General features: G+C 37.5%; 2 protein-coding genes across 2 annotated transcripts in view; both read right to left on the reverse strand.

Moving 5' to 3' along the window:
• The window catches only part of LOC129431515 (intercellular adhesion molecule 2-like), a 32232-nt gene extending 10895 nt beyond the window's left edge, over positions 1 to 21337 (reverse strand). The window contains exons 1-5 of the mRNA XM_055189451.2: positions 21162 to 21337; positions 20654 to 20914; positions 20233 to 20556; positions 19789 to 20025; positions 19620 to 19685 (exon numbers count right to left, since the gene is read on the reverse strand). Coding sequence (XP_055045426.2) covers positions 19621 to 19685; positions 19789 to 20025; positions 20233 to 20556; positions 20654 to 20914; positions 21162 to 21225 — 951 coding nt within the window. The 5' untranslated portion in view covers positions 21226 to 21337 and the 3' untranslated portion in view covers position 19620. The remainder of the gene's footprint in view (positions 1 to 19619; positions 19686 to 19788; positions 20026 to 20232; positions 20557 to 20653; positions 20915 to 21161) is intronic.
• On the reverse strand, positions 4921 to 8464 carry LOC141349185 (vascular cell adhesion protein 1-like). The gene is made up of 6 exons (XM_073857016.1): positions 8274 to 8464; positions 7635 to 7895; positions 7207 to 7533; positions 6525 to 6779; positions 6097 to 6420; positions 4921 to 5500 (listed from the first exon to the last, which is right to left on the reverse strand). Coding segments are annotated over exons 1-6 (1233 nt in total). The 5' UTR covers positions 8338 to 8464; the 3' UTR covers positions 4921 to 5498.
• Positions 21338 to 25828: the final 4491 nt, after the last annotated feature.

Raw genomic sequence — 25828 nt, forward strand, 5'->3', positions numbered from 1 at the left:
AAGCAAGTTCTTTGTTGTGAACAAGAAAAATAGGCAGTTCTTTTTTTCTCCGTTTGTAAATTCAGTAGCAATGAAGCAAGATTCTCTGTTGTAAAAGAAAGCGCCAATATTACAAATTCAGTTTGTTAGATATCCCAAAGTCAAGCACGGCACATTGGACATGGAAGAACTGAGTTCAGTTATAATTCATCTGCCTGTCTTTTTAGGTGATCTCAGGTTTGGAAACAAGATACAGTATTGTTTGGCCTGGATGAATATCATCAGGACATACATAAAGCACATATGCGTCCTACTTATAAACTGAATCTTGCTTAACCCTCCTGTTACCCTAAAATCTGATAAAGAACTATTTACACACTGGGGTCAATTTTATCCCAGCAATTTTATCAGCTGCAGCCCTGTTTTCCTTCTTTCCAACACGCTTTCCGAAGTGACATTCTGAAAAGTTAAAGTATTTTCATCTGGCTGCAGCACAGACGTGCCTGGATCTATTTGAGTGGGCTTGTCTGCCCATGTAAACCATGAGATTTATGTTTTTCCTCCACCACAGCACCGGAAAATGTTCACATTAGAATTAGGATTTCCCCTTCCCCCGTATCATGTGAACTATCAGTGGTTCTCCCAGTATGGTTGTTACTGTAGGTTAAATCTATGAAACAGATGGAAGATTTTTGAATATTGAATATTTATATATTAAATATTATAGTGAACATTATAACATTATAGCATGTTATAGAGACCTCAATAAAATAAATATTTTGATATTTCCTATGTTTTATACATCTCAAAGAGCCTGGGGTCAAATTGAACACTGATGCTACAAAATGTGTAGAGGACATTAAAAAAAAAAATTCTTGTAAATTTTAGATTTACCTAACCCAAAGAAAATCAACCACAAATGTCACAATACATACATACACAACAGACCAGTTTCACAGTTTTACCAAATGATAATCAGTGTTGGTTGTAACTACTAAGTAATAAGTTACAGTCATTTAATTAAATTTTCCTTGAAAAATTTAAGTATGGGATATTACTTTTATTTTCCAGTAATTTAGCAACATTCACTTCTGATGTAATTAAACTAAATATTGTGTATGGACTGTAAACAAATATATATATATATATAATACAATAGTGGATGAAACATCAAAATTTTAAGCCTAGCGTTAAAAAGCATGTTTTTATGTATGCATGTTCTTATTTTACATACTTTGTTGAGTTCATATTAATAGTAACACTCAAGTGTAGTTTCCAAACTCTCACTCTTAACTGGTTGGTTATTAGCATTAATATTACTATTAGATATTGGCTGTTTATTAGTACATAAAGTACATATTAATGCCTGATTCTAAACCTAGAACCGTATTTACACCCTTAAACCTATACCAATATTTAAACTTAAAGGGGAGATTCCATGAAAATCAGACTTTTTCCATGTTTAAATGCTATAATTGGGTCCTAAGTGCTTCTACCAACCCTGAAAACATGAAAAATAGCAACCCTGTAACTTTGTTTTGGTAAGGCTCTCTCTGCAAGCATGTGAATATATTGCTCATTCGGATTTCGCTCCCCCCATGGCGTATTAAGGGATCTTATTATAATGATACCGCCCCTTCGACTGCGCTATCCAACCATAAAGCGGCCTCACGAGTGCGTGAGACAGAGAGAAAGAATGACTGACAGCACGACGTGTTTGTATTCCCTCAAACACAAACAGGAGCCTACAATCTTATAACTTGTAGTTTTTATGGTCTTTCTAAAAGTTTAATTAACGTTCTAAAGGATTAACCTTACCTTAGTGCAAGAGAGAGAGAGCGAGAGAGAGAGAGAGAGAGAGAGAGAGAGAGAGAGAGAGAGAGAGAGAGAGAGAGAGAGAGAGAGAGAGAGAGAGAGAGTAAGCAAACAAACGAGAGAGAGAGAAAGAGTGAGTGAGTGAGAAAGAGCGAGTGAGCGAACGAATGAGAGAGAGCAACGCGACGGTTCACTTTCATCAATACAAGTATGTTTAAAATGTTTCTCTGAAGTTTATATGAATGAACACGAGGATTAATGCACTGCACAAGAGAGAGTGAGAGAACAACGCGTATTCACTATCATAGATCAAATGACATGTTTATGCTTATTGTATGTTTCTCTAAATTTTAAGCATTAAACGTGTTGTTTTATTACAGATCGTTTAAATGTGCTTGTGTGGTTTGATCAAAAAGTAAACTTCTCAGTGTTTGTGGAAGTGTATTTTATTGCAACATGCTGAAAATCATTGTGCCTTTTTAAAACACTGGCAGCATGAGACCTAAAAGTCTTTATTTTTATTCCACAATGTTCCCTCTCTGCTGATAAACATGTATTTAGTATGCATAAGACAGATGATTGACTTTTAAACTTGTTCAAATATATAATGCTGAACATTGCAGAATCTCCCTCTTGATGCTCTGTCTTCTCTACAGCGCAAGTGCTTGAGACTCCGCCCACCTAAGAAGCTCATTTGGATTTAAAGGGCTACACACAAAAATGGTGCATTTTTGCTCAGACCCATAAAGTGCCTATTTTAACATCCAACAATAAATTACCTATATGGTATTTTGAGGTAAAACTTCAAATATGTACTCTGGGGACATCAAAGATTTATTTAATATCTTAAAGGGATAGTTCGGCCAATTAATGAACATCCGTGCGGTGTTGTTGTAGAAATATCCATATTTAAAATGTTATTAACGTTATAAACTACCTTCCGGTAGCGCCGCCATCTTAGACTCAGGAGAGAGTATTAGCGTAGTGTACGCACTTTTCTTAGTGACGTATGACAAATTCGGAGGGCGGGGGACAGAGCAGCAACAGAGAAACCGCTGTATGCTGCGTAAGCTCTCATCCTAAATGCGCATCACTCCAAAATGGCGGCGCTACCGGAAGGTAGTTTATAACGTTAATAACATTTTAAATATGGATATTTCTACAACAACACCGCACGGATTACCCACAGAAGACATTTGTTTATCATCCTGGAGCCGTTTGGATTTAATTTGTGAAGGATGGACGCACTTTTTTGGACTTGAAGGTCGTGGACTATTGCTGGACCCCGTAACATTACATTTAATGAACAGAAAGATCTAAAATATTTTCTAAAATATCCGAAAATGTGTTTGTCTGAAAAACGATGGACATATGCAACTCGGACAGCTTGGGGGTGAGTAAATCATGGGTTTAATATCGTTTTTGGCCGAACTATCCCTTTAAAAACGTCTTGTTGAATGTCCCCTTTAACAACTACTTTAGAAAGTATTAATAAGCAGTAATAAGGAGTTTATTGAGGCAAAAGTACTTAATAGTTAGTTAATAGTGAATAGGACCTTAAAAAGTGTGACTAGAATAATTTATGTATTTTTATATGATTTATTTGAGCCGTTTCAAGCCTATCTATGTAAATCTTTCCTATCTGTCATAGTAAGATATTGATTGATTGTAGGATCTGAGTTTCTTAAAAGCAACCTGCATGTGTATATTTGAGAGATGACTGCAGAGTATCTGCAATGTATTTCATTTAATTTTTTATTCATTACTAGTTTTTATATATTTAGTTAATTAGTTATATTTTTATTTAATTATATTTAGTTATTCTATTTTACATTACTTTTCTTAATATTGTTTCATTCTTATGTTGGCACTGTATTGTCTTCACAAGCAGATATGGGTTTCCAATGGTCTCCATCTAAAGGATATTTATTAACATCACATGAATGTTATAAACAGTATATTTCCACTGGCTGTGTTTGGTTTAATACCACCAAATAAACCTGCTTTAGTCAGACGAAGTTAGTCTGTTCATCGACGAAGCTAAACTGAGCATTGAACACAACTAAAATTATTTAATACATAATTTATCACTTTATTCAACACATTTTCTCCTGCCTGCTTTATATTCTCGTCGTCTCTGTATCTGCCTGATGGTTGAGTTGATATTTGAGTATGGACTTTATAATACGACCTATAATATCTGCAAGCCATATCCATAGTAGGACCTATCCATTTTGGTTGGATCTATCAATATGAACACCAAAAGTCTGCATGAACACTTTCGTAATATATGTATGATATGAAACTTTTCTAGTTGTCATCATGAAATGAGTCTGCACCAAGAACATTTAATTACCTCACAGACTCTCACAGATAACATTTAAAAACAGTTGACATAAAAACACAACTTAAAATTAGAGGAAGAAACTCAAGCAGCAAGTTTTTTTGGCACAACAATCTGAAGCATTGATGTCAATGTCAGAGTCGTGTTCTTAAAGTAGTACAAGGCCAAATCTGTTTTCAAAAAGTTTTTTTTGCACAACAAAACATTAAAGTAATTTACAGAGTCAGACTCAGAGTCATGTTTCTAAAGAAAGTGAAACTGTATCATTCGTACAAGTCTGCGAAAATGATTTGAACTTCTAAGAATAAGCGATAGCAGTTTCTAACCCCACAACACTTTCTGCATCTGCATCAGTTTTTTCAAACACCTTGTGTATTAAACCAGTGCTTCACTGTAAAAAAATCACAGCTTTTATTTACTTAAAAAGCACTTTGAATATTAAAAAATGAATTAAAATTGTATCTTCTTCTAATTACAACTCTAAATGCAACCAGCAGCTGGAGGAAAAGCAGTGATTCTCCAATAAAAACAAGAAGTGTTTTTTTACTGTTGAGTCCTGGTCAGTAGTGAACAATGGCTAAGAAGGACAGAATTACATTGTGTAGACTTCCTGTTAACAGAGAATGGGGTGTTTCCTGCTACAGAAAACTTTCAGTTTCGTTTTCATTTCTAAATATATTCGAAAAACAAGAAGCTTTTTGCTCTGTCTGTAAATTTCAGTTTAAAGTTTGAGTAACAGAAAGTTAGATGAATTATATTTTTACACAAGCAACACACACATCTCTGATACAAATAAACACATAGATTTCACTTTATTTGTGTAAGATACAATTCTCATAAAATTACATTGAAAGTTACAGATGTGCAAAGTTATAACTTTACCCAATGGTTGGAGTTAGCTAACAGACAGAGGGTTTATTGTAATACTTGTTAGTAATTTCTATTTAAGCACAAATCATTCAATACTATTCTGCCTATAAACTAGAGGTGACTATTGTTTGTAAATCTGTCTATAATGGTTAGATATACACACATCTATTCATCTCTCATCTGAGCATCTTTCTATTATTAAAATGATTACACTCACATGACAATCCTTAAAGCAACCAGCAGAAAAAAAGGGGTTAACCATAAATGTGTTGCGACTGCCTGTGAAAGAAAATATAAATGGTTACAAATAGAAACAAATTGTAACACTTAAAAAAATTACAAATCTCCAAGTCAATCTCATTTCATTGATGATGAGCACTTTGTTGGAGATTCCTAGATAGTGGAAAAGAGCACTGATTAACTTTTCCTCTCTTTCAAATGCTTTGAGGACCAGGAGTACGTAGCATCTTCTTGAGGGTGACAAAATTATCTCTATGAAAAAAAACAGTGTTTACTCATTCAGTGTCAAATGTTTTAAAGGAAAATAACAACGTTTTTCAATATTTTACTATGTTCTTACCTCAATTAAGACTAATTAATAAATCCCTTTTTTTTCAATGCGTGCACTTAATCTTTGTACAGCGCCTTGTGAATGTGTTAGCATTTAGCCTAGCCCCATTCATTTCTATGGCTCCAAACAGGGATTCCTTTAGAAGCCACCAAACACTTCCATGTTTTCCCTATTTAAAGACTCTTACATGAGTAGTTACAAGAGTAAGTATGGTGGCACAAAATAAAACTTTTGTTTGGAGACATAGGAATGAAGAGGGCTAGGCTAAATGCTAACACATTCAAGAAGCGCTGTACAAAGATAAAGTGCACGCATTGAAAAAAGATAGGTATGTATCTTAAGTTGAGGTAAGAACATAGTAAAATATTGAAAAACGGTGGTGTTTTCCTTTAAATATATTAAATTATCTGTGTAATATGAAAATCTGTATCATACACATGCATGCATATTCAAAAGCAAAAAACTAGTGTTAGTAAAAAATTAAGAAAAAAATCATAAAAGCTTAGCAATGACTTACACTGTACTGTTATCTGAAAAGGTTTTGATGTCACTTTAGGAGGAGGTTGAGGTCCATCTGCTCCCAGTTTCAGCTCTGCTTCACATCTGTACTGAACTCCATCATCAGATCTTACTGCAGTGATCTGAAGTGTAGATGTTTCATTCACTGGAGTCTTGATGGTGTCATTGAAGGTTTCAGTTTTCACTTCTGTCTCTCCTTTAAACCATTTCACAATGAGTCTCTTAACAGGAGCCACATTCACAATATCACACTGGAGCTCATACTGTGATCCCTCAGTTATTGGTCGATTCACTGTGTTGATGGAGACACTATCTGGAGTCTCTGTGAAAGAAGATTTTAAAAACGTAATATTACATCAATGAATGTAGATATTATATTCTGTATTTAAGATAATCAAAATTCATGACAATAACATGGAAACTCACTGTAAACAATGAATGGGAGTAATTGTGCATATTGATTCATATTGTAGTTTATGTAGCACTGTGGCCGTATGTTCCATTTTGTCAGGTTAGACACTCTCCAGGTGATCAGTTTGTCTGTGGTCATGGGTACTCCTCCTACAGCGGCTTCCCAGCCCATCCCATCATGTGTGACATCAGTGCTACAATCCACTGAAACAGAGCTGCCGTACTCCACAACAACCCTTGATGGGTTGAACTGAAGAAGATCGCAAATATCTGTTAAAAATAATGATGGAAGCATTTCAGAATCCATTATGTGTGGATAAAATACCTTTAGCATGTGATGTGATATAGCCGTTTGCTGTCCATACGCAGGGGTACTTTCAGAAATTAAAGTACATCCGTTGTATTTTTCAAGCTCAGCCTTTTACCAAAGGTATTTTAAGAAAAAAGTTATCAAACTAATTTAGCATGGTACATTTATGATTAAAAAATATCTTTTTTTTTTTATAAATAGCTTTCTTTATAATGCAGATGGCAGTGTATTGCAAATATTTTCTGAGTGGTTCTTATGGTATTATCACATTTATGGAGCCAGGGTGTTTAAAAATGACTTTAAATGGATGGATGTTATGTTGAAGTTAAATACATACAGTATTAGACATTTAGTTCATCTGTCAGACGTAATAATCCATGAACTTACCATAAACGATGTTGAGAGATTTAGATGTCACTTTAGGAGGAGGTTGAGGTCCATCTGCTCCCAGTTCCAGCTCTGCTTCACATCTGTACTGAACTCCATAATCATCTCTGTCTACAGTGATCTCAAGTGTAGATGTAACATTCACTGGAGTCTTGATGGTGTCATTGAAGGTTTCAGTTTTCACTTCTGTCTCTTCTTTAAACCATTTCACAATGAGTCTCTTAACAGGAGCCACATTCACAATATCACACTGGAGCTCATCCTGTGATCCCTCAGTTATTGGTCCTCTGTGATTCACTGTGTTGATGGAGACACTATCTGGAGTCTCTGTGAAAGAAGATTAAAAAACCTGATATTACATCAATGAATGTAGATATTATACCCTGAATTTCAGAGAATTAAATAATGACAAAAGAATGGAAACTCACTGTAAATAGTGATTGGGACAAAAGTTGAACATTGTTTCCTATTGTAGTTTATGTAGCACTGTGACCGTATGTCCCATTGTCTCAGGTTGGACACTCTCCAGGTGATCAGTTTGGCTTTGGTCATGGGTACTCCTCCTATAGCGACTTCCCAGCCCATCCCATCATGTGTGACATCAGTGCTACAATCCACTGAAACAGAGCTGCCGTACTCCACAACAACACTCTGTGGGTTGAGTTTTATAGGACATTCAGCTTGTGTACCTGTTAAATATGAAGATTAAAGAGTAAAGTTATAACATATATTAACAGCACTCAAATATCGATTACAAGCAGACTGAAAAATAAAGTGTTGTTTTAACTTCAAACTGACCACTGGTCATGTGTTGAGGGTTTGGTATTTTAAAGCCAATGCCACATACATACATTTAACTGAGAAATGCTTTGGATGGTCCATAAAATCATTTAGTGTCGCAATTATATAATAAAACATAAAAGCACTGAGACATTAATTATTGAATGACATTAGGAGTAAGTTCACATATACATTACTGAAGAATGAGAGAAAACATTAATCGTAAAATTTTACTGATACAACCTGTTTATTGAAATAAAAAAAGAAAAAATGAATTTAAGACAAACCTGTGAGAGTCACTAACTGAGAAACCGCAGAGAGATAAAAAAGTCCAAGCAAACTCTGAAGCATGTTGTATGTGTTTTAAAAATATAAGAGGATGTGAAAATAAAAAGATCCCTCAACTTTATATCTTTATCTTTCCTATAGGCCTTTCTCTATATTTAATTCCACTGAGATCTGTGACTGAAAAGCTTCACTTCAAGCAGATATAAAGCTAAAACAAACCCCACCCAGAAGGGTTTTCCTTTCACTGATATTTCTGGATGGGTTCCAAAACCATTATGTTTATTTAACACCAGAAAATAGAGACAGAAATCAAACATTTAGAAATAATTAGAAGCAATCATATTTTATCAGAGAATACAAAAATACACGATCATAAATTAACACAATTTAGGAAATAGTGTTTAATAGAAGGGGTCTGTTTTTTCACTTTTCAAGTTTTTATTGTGAACATAGAGCCATCCTGTGGTAACTGTAGGAAACAACTGAAGAAAAGTTCTGGCACGGCACGCTGGTGACATCCGCTGGACACAATGCAATGAAAACTGGTAAACATCTAATAACTAATGTAATTTATTTAATAAAAGTAGCCATCATCAATATATTACTCATCATTGGGATATTCTACATATGCTATATAGATAAACCAACTTATGACATAGTGGTTTGTGCATTCAAAAACCATTACTAGAATATTAAGCTACACATTCCCATCCACAATTATGTCTACTTCAGTTCCATTATCTCCCTTGTAAGAACATATACACAAGGCCATAGATTTGACCAAAAGGATAATAAAAATTAAACTTTTTATTAAAATCCCTGAGATGTTGGGATAGATGGGGCTCTAGCCTCCCATGACCCTGCAAAGGATTTAACACAGATTTCAGATAATGAATGGATGTTCCAAAGATCAAAGAAAGATATAATCATGTTGTTTGAATGACACCAGGTAAATAATGAATTTGCTGAACTAACCCCTCTCTCCTTTTTCTTCTTCTTCTATTACTCTACAAAAAAACTCTTCTTTTTACACATCCATGCTTTAAAGCCTTAGTTCCAAACTACTGATTTATAAAATAATTCATAACAGTTTTTATCCATGGAAAGAGGACAAGTCACTGATATTTTGTCAACCACAAACCTTTGTCACAACACATACAAACAAAATACACAGTTTTACAGTTTTACCAAATGATAATATAGATTTTTCTCATTCAATTAATTGACAAGCAGTCACAATTCCAATCTTTTTTGTAGCAAATTAAAGAGAACGCATTGAGTTTTGTGTTACCTTAAGTCCTAAAAAAACTTTACAGGAATTGTTCCTCCATCTAACATAGATCTTCCAACATCTTTTTTGCAGACTTCACAGAATGAAGTTAATGAAATTAATTCAATTCTATAAAACATTTGACAGAAAGAAGGTTTCCCTAAGCGGTTTTTTTTTCAGATAAAAAAATCAGATATCTCATGCTATTTTATTTATTTAACCTTCATTATCCTAAATCCTATTGAGATATCACTTCCTCAACGAAGATCTGATGTTTGCTTTAAGATGAAGCTTTGAAAAAGTGTTTGCTTAATGCTTATGTAATGTAATGTAAAGCTTTTAGCGCCACTAATTATTTCAGACACTATAGCTTTCAACTGTCAGAAAGACCAACACAGGCTCATAGAGAGAAAATCACACCTACATTGAAAGTTTGCAACACTTACACTGTGTGTGATGTGAGACTTTCCTAACTGTCATAGTAAAATATTAAATATAGATCAGGATCTGAGTTTCTTAAAAGCAGTGTATGTGTGTGTGTGTGTGTGTGTGAGATGACTTGAGAGTATAGACATACATCTACATTATATTTCATTTAATTTCTTATTCTTAACTAGTTTTATATATTTTGTTAATTAGTTAAATATTTATTTAATTCTATCTAGTTCTTATATTTTACATTATTTTTCTTAAAATTGTTTAAATCTTATGCTGGCACTGAATTGTCTTCACAAGTAGATATGACTTTCCAATAGTCTCCATCTCAAGGTTTTTATTAAAGAGTCAGTAAGATGCAAATTTTAAGCATCCTATCACTGTTTATAAGTCCCGGACAACAGGTTTTAATGCATGCAAGGTCAAAAAACACTGTAATTTTCTCAAAATATAAATTTTAAAATACACCATTTCTCAGAGATCCCCAAACGATTCGTGTGAAGCCGTTCAAAGACTCAATCTGCCTAAACCCCACCTTTCAGCAGCCTACTCTGCTCTGATTGGTCAACTGACACAGATCAGGGGCACAGACCAACATGTATTGACCTAGTGCAAACATGATTTACTGAGAAGACATTATCGACATCAATACACATCATTCATCATTAGGGTGGCCATTCGTGCCACGTCCCGAACATGTTTTCGGTTTAAGTCGCGTTGCTTGACCGCATACGTCATCGAGGTTCTCACATTTCAGTTAAAATACATTAAAAAATGAAGATGTATTTCTTTTAAGACATACAATTATTGTAGTTTCATTCTTACCTTGAAATGTAACGGTTGCTTTTCTGAAATTGAACCCGAAATATTAAACCTTGATGACGTATTCGGTCGACCAACGCGACTTCCGGAGAACGCATCCGAAAACATGTTCGGATGTGTCCGGCGGAACTGGCACGAATGGCCACCCTATTCATAATTAATCCAAGCAATAAGAACCAACAGAAAATAATTTTTTTACACTCATTTAAGCATTTATGTAAGCTAACCGGGTCATAGCAAAACCGTAAGTACAGCATGCGTTAGCCGCTTGCTAACGTGACTCTCTGACAGTATATTAAGAGTTTAAACAACAAGATCAATACACATCAGTCATCATTAGCCCAAGATATAAAAACGACGACTGACAATAAAATTTTTACACTCATTTAAGCAGGTATGTAAGCTAACTGGGCCAAAGCAAATCCATAAGTGCAGCATGCGCTAGCCGCTTGCTAACGTGACTCTCTGTTTAAACAACAACATCAATACACTGTCACGGTAGGCAAACACACGAGCCGTTTCTCAATATGCGTTATTGTCTGTACTTGCGTTCTTGTGGACTTGTGAAACGTCATCAGTCGCGGCCCAAGTACTGTTCCAATTCAAAGTTCGCATCAAGCCCAAGTTCACATAAAATCCCTGGATGTGTTCTTGATCCGCCCATTTTATCGAGGATGCATCAGAGGAGACTTGTGTGGACTTATGACAGCTAAGTTTCCCATAATGCATTTCGCGTCAGGAGTTCGTTCTTCCGAGTCTGAACTTGCAAGTTCGAACTACGAAGGACACAAGTCCGAGTTTGGCGTACTTGGTATTGAGAAACGGCTACTGTTTCCTCCGTGTCTCGTGTATGGTATTTACTCACCTGTGATGTCATGTGCTCGTTATCCCGATTCCCTTCACCTGTGTTGATTGTCTCACTCCAGCTGCTCGTCATTATATGCTCTCCATATGTACTCACTCTGCTCTCTGTTCCCTGCCAGATCCTTGTTCATTGTTCGGTCTCTGTATCGTTCTGGATTGTTTGTACAGCATGTGGATTGTTATTGTGGCGTCTTCGTGTTGGATGTTCTGGTCTTCGCTCCTTGAATTATTTCACTACAGACCTACTCCACCAACGACAACTACAACCACCATCACCCGCTTTCCACCGTAGTCCTTTGATTACCATTACCGTCCTCTGGACATTGTGTTGTTTCTGTTTTCCTGTGTTTGTCAGCCTCCAAATAAACCTGTGTTTACATTTTTCCTGCATCTGCCAGCGTGTTTTCTATCATCACATACACATCATTCATAATTAGTTCAAGCAATAAAAACGATGACAGACACTAACATTTTTACACCCATTTAAGAAAGTATGTAGCTAATCATATTTACAGGTTGTGGTTAGGAGACGCATGGTGTTCCAAATAGAGTGGGTACTGAAGCATCTTTCATTGCCAAACGTCTAGTAAATCTGTCACGCCCAAGGGGCTGGCTGCTTATAACTAAAGCCACGCCCCTTCTCAACTTCCACCTCGAGGAGGTCCCCAAAGCCAACCCAATGACCAGACAACACGAGAACAGGTAAGTATAAAATAATCTTTATTTATTAAATATTTAAAATATACTGGGGAGATGGGGGAAAGGGGAATTAAAACTAATATCGGGCTCTGTTCTCCAGGTGAGCCACGGCCAAGAGTGTGGCAGAGAGAGGGGGCAACGGGGGTCTAGGGGCCAAGACCAAAAGGGGGGGACGTGGAAAGCAGGCTCCTGCCTGTCCCCGTTATCCGTGGCGCCCTCCTCTCCTTCCCTGGAGGCAAATATAAAATAGTGTGAGTAATTTGGGGTAAACTCTCTTCTTCCGGCGTACCTGTACTTCGTTCTGCAGGGACTTCACCACTCAGGGTCTACACAATGCCTATGTCAAGCTCACTTTCCTTCTTTCCTCGCTCCTCAGGCGGCAGCTTTTTACTGTGTGCAGCTCTTGGCAGGTATAACTTTCCACAGGTTGTTCTCCTGACGTTCACTCTGTTCTCTTTTTTCACAGGTAGCGACTTGGACACAAAGACACAGTTAATTTGGACTTGGGATACTTCTCACCTTTCTGCTGTTTAAAGCTCTAGGTAGGTATAACTCTCCACAAGTTGCTCTCCTGACGTTCACTCTGTTCTCCCTTTCCACAGGTAGCGACTTGGACACAAAGACACAGTTAATTTGGACTTGGGATACTTCTCACCTTTCTGCTGTTTACAGCTCTAGGTAGGTATAACTCTCCACAAGTTGCTCTCCTGACGTTCACTCTGTTCTCCCTTTCCACAGGTAGCGACTTGGACACAAAGACACAGTTAATTTGGACTTGGGATACTTCTCACCTTTCTGCTGTTTACAGCCCTTGGTAGGTATGACTTTCCACCGTTCGTTTTCTTAACGTTCACTCTCGTTCTCTCTTTCTCTACAGGAGGCAGCTGGAACACAAGACACCGTTAGCTCTGACTGGGTTGCTTCTCACCTTTCTGCTGTTTACAGCTCTTGGTAGGTATAACTTTCCACCGTTCGTTTTCTTAACGTTCACTCTCGTTCTCTCTTTCTCTACAGGAGGCAGCTGGAACACAAGACACGGTTAGCTCTGACTGGGTTGCTTCTCACCTTTCTGCTGTTTACAGCTCTTGGTAGGTATGACTTTCCACCGTTCGTCTTCTTAACGTTCACTCTCGTTCTCTCTTTCTCTACAGGAGGCAGCTGGGACACAAGACACGGTTAGCTCTGACTGGGTTGCTTCTCACCTTTCTGCTGTTTACAGCTCTTGGTAGGTATAACTTTCCACCGTTCGTTTTCCCAACGTTCACTCTCGTTCTCCCTTTCTCTGCAGGAGGCAACTGGAACACAAGACACAGTTAACTCTGACTTGGTTGCTTCTCACCTCTCCGCTGTTCTACAGCTCCAGGTAAGTGCTGCTTTTCCACAGCACACCACACTGCGCTCTTAGGTCAAGGCCGGATTGACACGTAACGGGGGCGGACTTACAACGGCTGCATGCACAGGGAGTCGAACGGGCTGTGATTCTCTCCACAGGGCGCCGGGGGCAGAACCCTCTCGGCGAGTCCAATGGTCAAGCAGAGGGGCGGAAATGACACGCCGTCTCGCCGGGTCAAGCACTGCCCTATCCTCGCTACCTGTAGGGCAATCGAATACCGGACAGGGGCGCCCTTTTGTAGAGGCCACGGGGCGGCAGAACTCCTTCGCCTCTAACTTTGCGACAAGGGCATACACACAGGTAAGGTATCACTCTAAATAACCCGTATTCGTACTCACACACACTGCCAGCTTCTAATCTTCACCGCCGTTCTCTGAAATCGGCCGACACACAGACGGGGAGGGCTTCCAGAGGCCCACGTCGTCACTTCACACTCCAAACAGCGCACTGTGTATAATAGATGATTCTTCCTAGGACCGTTAGCCTCTCCGTCTTTTCCTCAATGAAATGGATGGTGTGAGGTTACGTCTGACAAAACACACAGCACTGGCACAGCAACCCACAGCAATTACACAGCACCACTTCAACGTGAAAAAGTTTTCAAAGTACAAGGACTCACCCACCACACTACAGGTGTACACAAAAAGACGCCAGACGTCCTCCACTTCACTTGGGTTTGATGAGAGCGATGACAATACGACCTGGATGAGTTGGTCTGTTGCTGTAGCTGCTTGGATAAATGTTCCTGCGGCTCACCTACCACGCTGGTTCAGGGGTAGGGCCGCCCTCCTTCTCCTGGAGGTATTCAATGAATGCACAGGTTAGTTTTATGCTTCGTCCCAACACAAGAGTTGATACTCACAGCGGTCCGCCTTTGTTTATGTTGCAAAACACAATCCGTTCTTTCCTCCTTTGCTCCTTTAAATGTGTTACTTAAACTGATGTTTCTTCTACCCGTAGGGTTTTCCGTGACTCCTATGTGTCCACCGCAGACTGCGAACGAGAGAGGGAGAGAGTATAGACAGCCACCAATGCGTATCGAACGAGCACAGCTCCCCAACGTAACACACACTAAGCACCCCAAACTGTGATTTTACTGCTCTTAAGTACTCCTCTGTGTGCCTCCGTCTTCCAATCACCCGGCGCGCCGCTTAACAACCCACAGCTGCGCTTCATTTGCTGATTACAGCCCTTCGCGATGCTACCGGATGTCCGGTGTTTCCGCTTCCCGGTCTGGGCGGAAACATCCGGGCGGAACCAAACTTTCCCAACTTTTGGTTCCGCCCAAAAGATCGTCACCATGTGACAAATCCCTCCGTGACAAAGTAATTTTAACCACTGATTCTTCACAGCCAAACGTTTAGTATGTCCCTCTTTGAAAAAGTCATTTTAACTACAGATTCTTCATATATCTTCATCCTTAGTGAAAACAACACAAACTGAACAGCGTGATATGATGTTTACACACTAACTAGCCGAAGTGTCTGTGGGCAGGTCATAGTTTTCATTTCTCCCGGGCAAGGCTCTAGGCGGAGATTATTATGCGAAGTATTGGTATTACGTGGAAGAAGTCAGGCAGGGGATTCAATCCATATGATGACTTGTTTCAGAGTCGACTCCCTACTTTAGAAACCAATAACTTTATTATTTGTGCATTTTTTGGTTCAACTACTTTGCACATTGTTTACATTGATGGACAGCTACATGACACTGCAATACAGGTCAGTTTCGATTTTGGATCTGTGTTGCTCTTCAAAGTCATGATAATGTGGTGAGCAGTACATTTCCACTGTCTGTGTTTGTTATAATACCACCTGCTAAATCTGCTTCTAGTCAAACGAAGTTAGTCCGTTCATCGACGAAGTTAGACAAAGCTAGTCAGACCATCGACGAAACCTTCTTAGCTCTACGTCGTTCTTAAGTTGTACCTTAAGCTGTACCTTATCGTTAATACGTGTTTCGCGAAACGTTCACTTCTGTAAGTCATACGTTCGAAAGGTTGGTCTGGAGCACTCTTAGCTATACCTTATCCCACTTGACTCCGCTAGGGGCCATCACTGTGATAAAAGAAGTACATCATTACACTGGTTGATTTTTAATAATTTTTTTCCAAAGAAATATCAGCTGTGAACTATTATTACAGGCTAAAGAAACTATTAAAAAAAGAGTTTGGGTGGAGGAGTTGGTGAAACTATGGCAGGTAGCTATACAGCGAATCTTACTATTTCATTTGTGCATTTCATATCCGTTAAATCTTTAGTTTACCGGCTATTTTAGCTGCAAATAAAACAAATCAAGTAAAAAAATCGCATGCCACGGGAGCACATTCATCACGAAATCATAATTGTTGATTTTTCTAAATATTATTATTGATGTTAATTCGACTTTGCATTGAAGTTTTTTTTAATGTTTTATAACTTTGAGGCAACTGCATGCCATATTCTTTATAAACACTCAAAAGAAACTGCTCCACTTGATTATTGCTTGTATAAGGTCAACAAATTTCCACATTAAAACTAATCAAAGCTAAAATCTAAAACAATCATAATATATATTTATATATAATATAATATATATTTTTATGTTATATTTAAGGTAAACAGACAGGCGCGGCTCCAGAAATGCGTCCATTAAGCGTTATCCGCATTGTAAACCGCTTGCGCATCCATTGTCAAAGCACATAAACGCGTGAACTAATGAACAACAACAGTTTGTTTTTATATATTTTAAGTGTAATGCCAAGCCAGGTGACTTGCACGACCCACCTTATTCCCCTGTGCAATGCATTTATTGGGAACCCCTAATATAAATTATCCTTTAAAGTGAAGGAATAATGGATGCATTGGAGCAGTTTATGCATTATACTTTTGGACATGAAGATGCGAGTTTTGCATGGGTTTGATATAAAATAAAATATACAAGGTTTATATTTAGTTGTTTGCAATTTGAAATATTTTTACCAGATATTCCTAATAAATAACTTGTAACAGTAACTTGAACTATTTCTGAAATGTTTATTTATTAAATAACACCGCTCTCTCATAACGCAGCAAAGTACCTATTACATAAAGTGAACAATTGATTGTCGAGCAATCTATATTAACCTATTCAGCACCATCGCCATGGACAGCACCTGGTAACGTCGTACGTAAGAAAGTATACCTTCAGAAACCCGCTAAGGTACAGTTCTGGAAACAAGTCTAGAAAAGGTAAACTTGTAGTTAAGGTTTAACTTAAGAGTCTTCGTAGTGCGCTAAGAGACAACGTTATCGGGAAACGCAGCCCTGATCATTGAAGGCAATTAAGATTATTCAATAAATCATTTAACACTTTATTCAACACCTTGTCTCCTGTCTACTATATATTATCTTCATCTCTGTATCTGCCTCATGGTTGATTTGAAGTATTAAATTAGACTTATAATATCTAAGCCATATCCATAGTGGGACCTATCTATTTTGGTTGGTTCTATCAAAAGTGAGCATGAACCGTCTTAACACTTTTGTAGTATATGTATGATATGAAACTTTTCTAGTTGTCATCATAAAATGAGTCTGCAGCAAGAACATTTAATTACCACCCCTCAGAGTATATTTAAAGGAACAGTATGTAGGATTGTGGCCAAAACTGATATAGCAATCACAAACTTGTGGCTAAAACTGGTACTGCAATCCCACAACTAGTGGCCAATACACAACATGACAACATAAACATCAGTTGAGGGCTGCAACTCCACTTTTTAAATGACAATATCCTGGCCATAACACTGTTGTGAGTGATTTAAGTATTTGAAATGAAAATGATTTCTTAATGTCTACTGACATATCAGGGCCATTTTATGATTAATTGATATACATTTCTTACATACTGTTCCTTTAAAGATGGGTACTTTTACTTTACTTAAGTACATTTAGTGAAAAAACTGAATTTAAATGAATGAATTAATGAATAAATATGTATTTAATAAAAGTTTATATGGCTTGTTTAAAGTCTTGTGAGACGTTGGAGAGGCTGTGTTGCGAGAGGTGGCTATGCATCACACCCTGTAGCGCCCGTAGATAAAAGTAGATGGCCGAAGCGGAGGAGGCATGTGTGAGCTGTCTGAGGCAGATCACCCATGGCTTCAAGTTCAGTTTATGTTTTCACTCCAATAGGTCATCATTGTAGCCAATCAGCAGTAAGGGGCGTCTGGGTTGCGTATATGTTGCGCGCATCTATCAAAAGAAGGTCCAGATTCTATTGGGGTAGGGGTGTGTTTGTTTAGGTGATTTAAATGTCAACATTGGCTTTCAGAGATCATGCACCCCTCCTTTAATTGTCAGGAGAAACATCTGTGTGTTTGAGATTTTTTTTTTATTACACGTTACGTGATGTTAATGCAGGACTGAGATAGGCTGATTACTTTAACTTAGGTTTTAAGCTGAGTAGTTGAGTTTTTTATCTAATACTTTTTACTCTTACTCAAGTAAATAATTAATTAGATTGTTATTTTACTTTTACTTGAGTAAATTTTTGTATTACTTGTACTTTTACTTGAATACAGATTTGGGGAACTCTATCTACCTTTGATAGGCAACTATGGCATGATTATTGTCAGAAATCGGTCAGTTTATTCTTTACATAGGTATCGTTTGTGTTAAAAAGTAATAATCAATCCGATTTGTATTATACATAGCGAGATTTTATCTTTTGGAGTCAGATAAAACTACCTAAAATTACGTAATGCCAAAATGTCATCAGTAAGGCCGAACGCGCAAGAATCCTTTGCCATGCTGTTTGATTTTCACCATTTGAGCCAAACGGATGGTTTTTTTTAAAGGTGCAGTGTGTAACTTTTAGAAGGATCTAATGACAGAAATGTAATATAATATTATAACTATATTATCAGTGGTGTGCAGGCCCGGCTGCAGGATGAAATGACTGAGGGGGCTTAACTTTATACCATCAATGATACACTGAGATCTCCCTTTGAAAAGACATATTTTTAAATGCAGCGGTCCATAATATGCCACTGCACAGCACAGGTAACCAAAAACTCACTAATGATGATAGATCATGAGATATTATTTGATAGACTAGTAAGTACGGCGATAAACATAGGCTATAACTTAAAATAACAGCATAATGAAATTAATAAACGGACAAGGAAGCAGGATGGACATGTTAATTGTATTATTGTTACCGGAAAAACAGCAATATTACTGAAATAAACTCTGAGGTAAATGCGCCAAACACGCTGTTAACCGCGAGTTTAAATAAGCAATAAAAGTGGATAAAACAGAATTATCTCTTAAAACTTTATATGACAAAAATGATATTTAAAGGAAATGTATTCTTACAGTTATTCAAAGATGCACAAATTATTCCATATATTAATTCCTGTTTAAGAGCACGTTCGTCTCTGGCCTCGCTCTGTTATGTAATAGCTGATTGACAGGTGCGCATCCTCGTCTTTTAAACAGGTATCATTATAACCTTTATAACAATAGAGTAAACTTTATAGTTGCTTCCACTGTGTTTGTCTGATATGAAAAACACACGTCGGCAAATTATTATTATTTGAAAATAATTTTTATTTATTATTTGCAAATTATTATCTTATTTGAATATATATATTGCTTCCACAGACTTCAGGGTGTATTTTACAAACTATAGGCTATTGTTTTACCAGTGCTTATGTGTATTTAAATGTCTGAAATCTAAAATAAACATTATGAGGTTGAAAATACCACATAGTGTTGATATATGACAGCAATGTTACACAATGCAAAGCAGTGACTGTCAGATCTTAAAGAAAATGAATAAGTTGCTTAAAAAAGTGGAATGAATCTTGTCATGTGAGGAAGATATAATTTTATCTATCTCACATGACAATCCTTAAAGCAACCAGCAGCTGGAGAAAATTGAATGTGAATGTGGTGCGACTGCCTGTGGAAGAAAAACAGAATTTGTTACAAATAAAAACAACGTGTAACTACTTTACATTTTTGCAGAGCTCCAATGATTAATCTCATTTCATTTAAAAACGCACCTCCAGAATTGATGATGAACTCTTTTTTGGATTCTCCTAGAGTGTTTGTAGCAGTGCATGTGTAGTTTCCTGGAGTCAGTGTAGAGGATGAGAGCACTGCTGAATTGTTCCTCTCTTTCAAATATTCGGAGGACCAGGAGTAAGTAGCAGGTGGATTTGCTGCTACTGTACAGTTCAGAGTGATCTCTCCATCTGTTTTCGTGATGATCTCCTTTGAATCAATGTGTCGTGGTGAAACTGGGGAGGACAGAATTGAACTTCTTATTATACTGAGTTAGCTACTATATAATGTATTTCTGCTATTTTTGATAGTTAACAGTTATCAATCACCATTCCAATACTTCATTCACAACTGAAGTGATGAGATTGAACATTACATTGGTTGCTTTCAAATATGCATTTAAAATATCATAAAAGTTGACCAATAAATAAAGTGTAGTTTACACTGTACTATAATCTGAAAAGGTTCTGATGTCACTTCAGGAGGAGGTTGAGGTCCATCTGCTCCCAGTTCCAGCTCTGCTTCACATCTGTACTGAGCTCCATCATCATCTCTGACTGCAGTGATCACAAGTGTAGATGTTTCATTCACTGGAGTCTTGGTGGTGTCATTGAAGGTCTCAGTTTTCACTTCTGTCTCTCCTTTAAACCATTTCACAATGAGTCTCTTAACAGGAGCTACATTCACAATATCACACTGGAGCTCATACTGGGATCCTTCAGTCATTGTTTGATTCACTGTGTTGATGGAGACACTATCTGGAGTCTTGTGAAAGAAGATTTGAAAACCTGATATTACATCAATGAATGTAGATATTCTGTATTTCAGATATTCCAAATTAATGACAATAACATGGAAACTCACTGTAAACAATGAATGGGAGGAAAATTTCACACTGTTGTTTATTGAAGTTTATGTAGCACTGTGGCCGTATGTCCCATCGTCTCAGGTTAGACACTCTCCAGGTGATCAGTTTGTCTTTGGTCAAGGATACTGATCCTTCAGGGGCTTCCACGCCCATCCCATCATGTGTGACATCAGTGCTACAATCCACTGAAACAGAGCTGCCGTACTCCACAACAACACTCGGTGGGTTAAACTTTATAGGACATTCAGCTTGAGTACCTGTTAAATATGAAGATTAAAGATTAAAGTTTTATAATCACAGTACTCAAATAAAAAATAAGCTTTATTCATTCTTTTTAAGTTTAGTTAAGGCAATTCAATATACAGTTACTAAGAAATGCTTGGAGCAAGTTCACATGTTGGAAATGAGAGAAAACACTCATACCCCTGGTTTCAAAGACAATGCTTTATCCTAGACTAAAACACACACACACATATATAAATGAATTTAAGTCAACATACAAACCTTTGAGAGTCACTAACCGAGAAAGCGCAGAGAGATAAAAAAGTCCAAACAAACTTTGAAGCATGTTGTGTGTGTTTAGATTTTCAGACTAAAAGTGAAATTTAACAGGATGTGTTATAAAAGATCACTCAGCGTATCTCCACTCCACTGAGATCTGTAACTGTTTAGTTTTAACTTAAGAAAGAAGTTAAGCAAGAACAAACCCCGCCCAGCCTTTGATGGAGAAGTTGCAGTAGAGATTTCAGTAGCATGTTTTTTAAGTACATAAATTGTGAAAATTATAACTTTTTGGAAGTAACCAAATACTGTCAAACAAAAATGTACAAATAATAATATTAGACGATTAAGTGAGTGTTGTTAGTTTGAGATCAGCTGGCACAATTACACAACATAATGTAAATCATGAATAAAAATTATGAATTATTTTGGGCTAAATCTTGTCATGATCCTGCCCTCCTGTTATAGTTATTCATAGTTGTTTATAGTCATGTGGCAGGATTGTGGTGGTACCCATGTTTTGTGTTGAACCACATGGCCTTTGTTTGGTCTGTGTGCTGCTGTGTCTCATTTGTGTCCCCACCCCCTCGTCTCCTCGTTAGCTCTCCCATCAATGTTTGATTGGTTTCCACTGTTCCCTCTTGATTTGTTCCCTTATATTATGCCCTGTTGTCTAGCATTCTGTACTCGTGTGTTTTGTATTTAAATGTTTTTGTCATGTCCTTGATCATGTCTGTCAGGTCTTCCCGGATTGTGTAGATCGGCTTGGGTCCAGTCCGTGTTTGGGTTGAGTCCAGTTCTGTTTGTTAGGAGTCAGTCCTATCTAGTCTATATAATTTTTAGTAAAAATTGGGTTTGTTCCCCGCTGTCTCGCTCGGTCCTGACAAATCTCACAAGCTTTTTAGTGCTCAGTTGGGTTATCTTAATATTGGTTCAAACTAAAAAATATAATCAAAGAATAAAAAACAATTGACCTATGCTTATAGTCTACTGAAACGTTTACATATGGGAAGTCTAATAGATATTAGACTGTAATTCTTAAATATCAGTATGATAATGGGACAGCAATAAGGCTCCACAATGTATTTAAAGGAGCAATGTGTAATATTGACATCTAAAGATTGAACTTTGTACCGCAGTCTTAATTCAAATTATTGGAGACAATTTTTTCACTGCCCCTCTCCTCATCAGAGCTCAGACTCAATGCTTACATGGGTTGGAAAGCATTAAACCTTAAGTTTATCTGTTAAATGATACATATGTAATGTTTTTGTTTTTTTACAAATTACAAACCCAATAATGTAGATTTTTATAACTCAATCTGCAGCTCAATCTGAATGTTTTGAGTGAACGTGAACTGAACTGCATTACTGCCTGATGTGAACTTGTTCATTCTGGTGTCTGTGAACGGCACACTCTCACATTCTCTGGTTAAGCAGTCTAATAGCTGTGAGGAAAAGCTTACTAGTTCTTGCTCTGATACTTCTGTATCTTTTACCAGACTGAAGGAGTATGAACATGCCACGTGAGAAATGAGTCCTTAATAATGCTATTTGCTCTATGCACACAGCATTCTGTTTTTCAGCAGTTCTCACAATCCTGTTTAGTTTATGTCTCTTCTCTGCCGTACTGTTTCCAAACCAGCCCTGTATGGTGCCTTTATAGAACATGGTCAAGGCTGGAATAGGGAGATCCACCTACTTCAGTCTACGAAGAAAATGAAGATGCTGTTGGGCCCTCTTGATTATAGCTGTTGTATTGTCACTGGATGTTAACTCATCGGTCAGATGGAACCCCAGGAACTTGACACTGTGTACTATGTCCACCTCAGAACCCCACCTCTAATGGTCAGTGGGAGATGGTGCGGATGACTAGTCCTCCTGAAGTCGACAACCATCTTCTTGTTTTTTGTATTAAGGACAAGGGTGTGTTTTACACCATGCTGGCAACTGCTCCAGCCCCTCTCTGTAAGCCATCATTGTCGGTGATGAGGCCAACAACTGTGGTGTCGTCAGCAAACTTTAAAATATGATTGGTGTTAAAACTAGCAGAACAATCATGTGTCAACAATGTAAAGAGTAAAGGGCTAAGTGCACACCCTTGTGGTGATCCCTCGCTCACTTTGGTTGTCTTAGATGATTTTGTTACCTATTCTGACTGTCTGCCGTCCATCTGCACATGCCAAGATCCACTTCCAGCAATAGCAACTTTTCAAATATAGCTGCAAGCAGCAATACTGGGGTCAAGCCGAAAAGGGCACAGAAGGATGTGAAATTGGGTTTGAATAAGCAGAGTAAAGAACCTAGGTAAACCTAATGATTTCAGATGAAAAAACGCAAAAGTAATCAACAAAAATAATCTATGTTCTTGTCTACTGCAATTGACCTTCTGTTATTGACAATCATAGAACATTAGAGCACTGAAGGACATGTGAGTGATGTTTGCCATGGCAAAACACTGTTCAAAACATGTTACAACAAGTTAAATGAGTCAAAAGAGACCATCCCAGTGTCTCTACGATATTCAATTATAAGGCCAACTAGTGATGCAAGCATACAGTTTTTTGTGTGGCCTCAGAATCTGCTCATACATCAGAGTATCAAATTTGGTGTAAAAATCACATTTTGTTGCGGAGTTATAACCATTTGTGTGTAAAAAACACAAAATTTTAAGGTATTGTAATGTTCTTCCTATGGTGTTTTCGATCTCTGGGTTTCGACATGAATTCCATAACTTTTTGCCTTGATGCTACATACCAATTTTTTTGACAATCGGGCAAAAGCTCGTGACGGAAAATGACGTCATAGGGTGCATTCAAATCGTCTTGAGCCAAGGAATCAGAGAATTACACTGTCGTCCCTATACTAACACACCTTCTGTGTTATTATTTATTGTGCCGCCCACCACAGTCCTGCGATGTTAAATCAGAAATGTCTTGTCTACAAGTGTTCATTTATCACAAAATAGAGTAACGTGAGTAACCAACTCATTTAAATTTCACTAATTGTAACTGTGTTACTTGATTTAAAAAAATACTTTGTTACATGTTAATTACTGCTAAAAGGAGTGGAATTACAGTAATGGAATTATTTTGTAACCCGTTACTCCCATCACTGTTTTTAACACAACTTGTGTTAGCCCTTTCATTTATTTTAACATGAAATAACGCCTTAAATGGAATGACACACAATGTGTTAAAAATTAACACATCATTTTTTTGCAGTGAAGTCAAGCAAGAACAAACCCCACCCAGCCTTTGATCGAGAAGTTGCAGTAGCATGTTCATTAAGGACATAAATTTAACCAATGAGATTATAATTTTTTGTAAGTAACCATGTATGTCATACAAAAAATAAAAAAAAATAATATCAGACAATTAAGTGAGTGTTGTTAGTTTGAGATTAACTGATAAACTGATAACTAATAAAAAATGTGGAATTATGGTGGGCTAAATCTCACAAGCTTTCTAGTGCTCTTAGTGCTGGGGGAAGTGCCCATAAAAATAAATGATACTTATAGAAACCCCTGAAACGTCAGCTGGACCTGTAATCGAAAAAAACTTTCCAAAACTTGTCTGAACCCTGGTAAAGTGCATTCAGCACAGAAATACTCTGTAACACGCCCAACTCATTTTTTGACTTTTTGCCTACGTTTTTAAATCAACTCTATAGGAAACAACTCTATAACTGTGTTAATAAGTCAGAATGCATGAAATACCATTGAACCACCCCTTTAATGATCGCCTCTTACATTCGTTTGCATCCTGTTGCTTACTTTTAGAAAAACCCGACCCAGTGGCTGCAGGCCTACCCCAGATAGCAAGCATTTGTGGGCCACATGTGAATTTCAGCTGTCACATTTGGTCGAGATATGGCATGGCTGAACATATATGGGCCAAATTGTAACCATATCTGTTTTGCCATAGCTTCAGAAATGGCGGGAATGTTTTTTTGGTTCACATGTCATTTTGAGGTATATGGCCCACATAACAAAAAATACATGAGAACCACATCTGTTTTAGATATGGCACACCGTAGAAAACAACAAGTTCTGGTTGACATTTGGGTTGCACTCAGAGGTTTAAAATCCATGTGCCAGGAGTAAAAGTCCTCCCCAGTATTTTGTTCCAATCACCTGGATTTGCTAATTAGCACAGTTTTTCAGCAGGAGGTGACCTCCTGACTCGTTGGTGTTTTAAGCCCTCAACGAAGCCTTCAAGGCAGCGCTGCCTGGAAGGCACTTCCTGTGCCCCGAGCATTTCAGCCAATCACAGCACTGGTGCTAGATATTGAGCCTTGCACCAGCTTCTGGCAGTATGAGCTCACCATTGGTCAGGTGAGTAGCGCAGATATGGTAAGATAGGAATGTGACTGTGTTTGAATTCAGCTCGAAATGTTTTGAGCGTTTAAGGGACGTGTTACCGCGTTTTTACGTGCACGTGGCATACATTTTTTTGTGTCAGTTTCACGTATAGGTTTTTCTGATCTGGCATGGTTCCTCGTTCTGCTTCTATGATTCTGTTAGAAAATAAACTTTACAGTTTATTGCGCTATCACTAGACTTGCCAAATATCAAGATCAAACGATTGACAGTACTGAATCCTGCCACTTTGTTCCCCAACAAAGATGATGGGTAACCACACCATTGCTGCTTTACCACCCTTGATACGG

Source organism: Misgurnus anguillicaudatus, chromosome 19 (genome assembly GCF_027580225.2).
Source record: "Misgurnus anguillicaudatus chromosome 19, ASM2758022v2, whole genome shotgun sequence".
Lineage (NCBI taxonomy): Eukaryota > Metazoa > Chordata > Actinopteri > Cypriniformes > Cobitidae > Misgurnus > Misgurnus anguillicaudatus.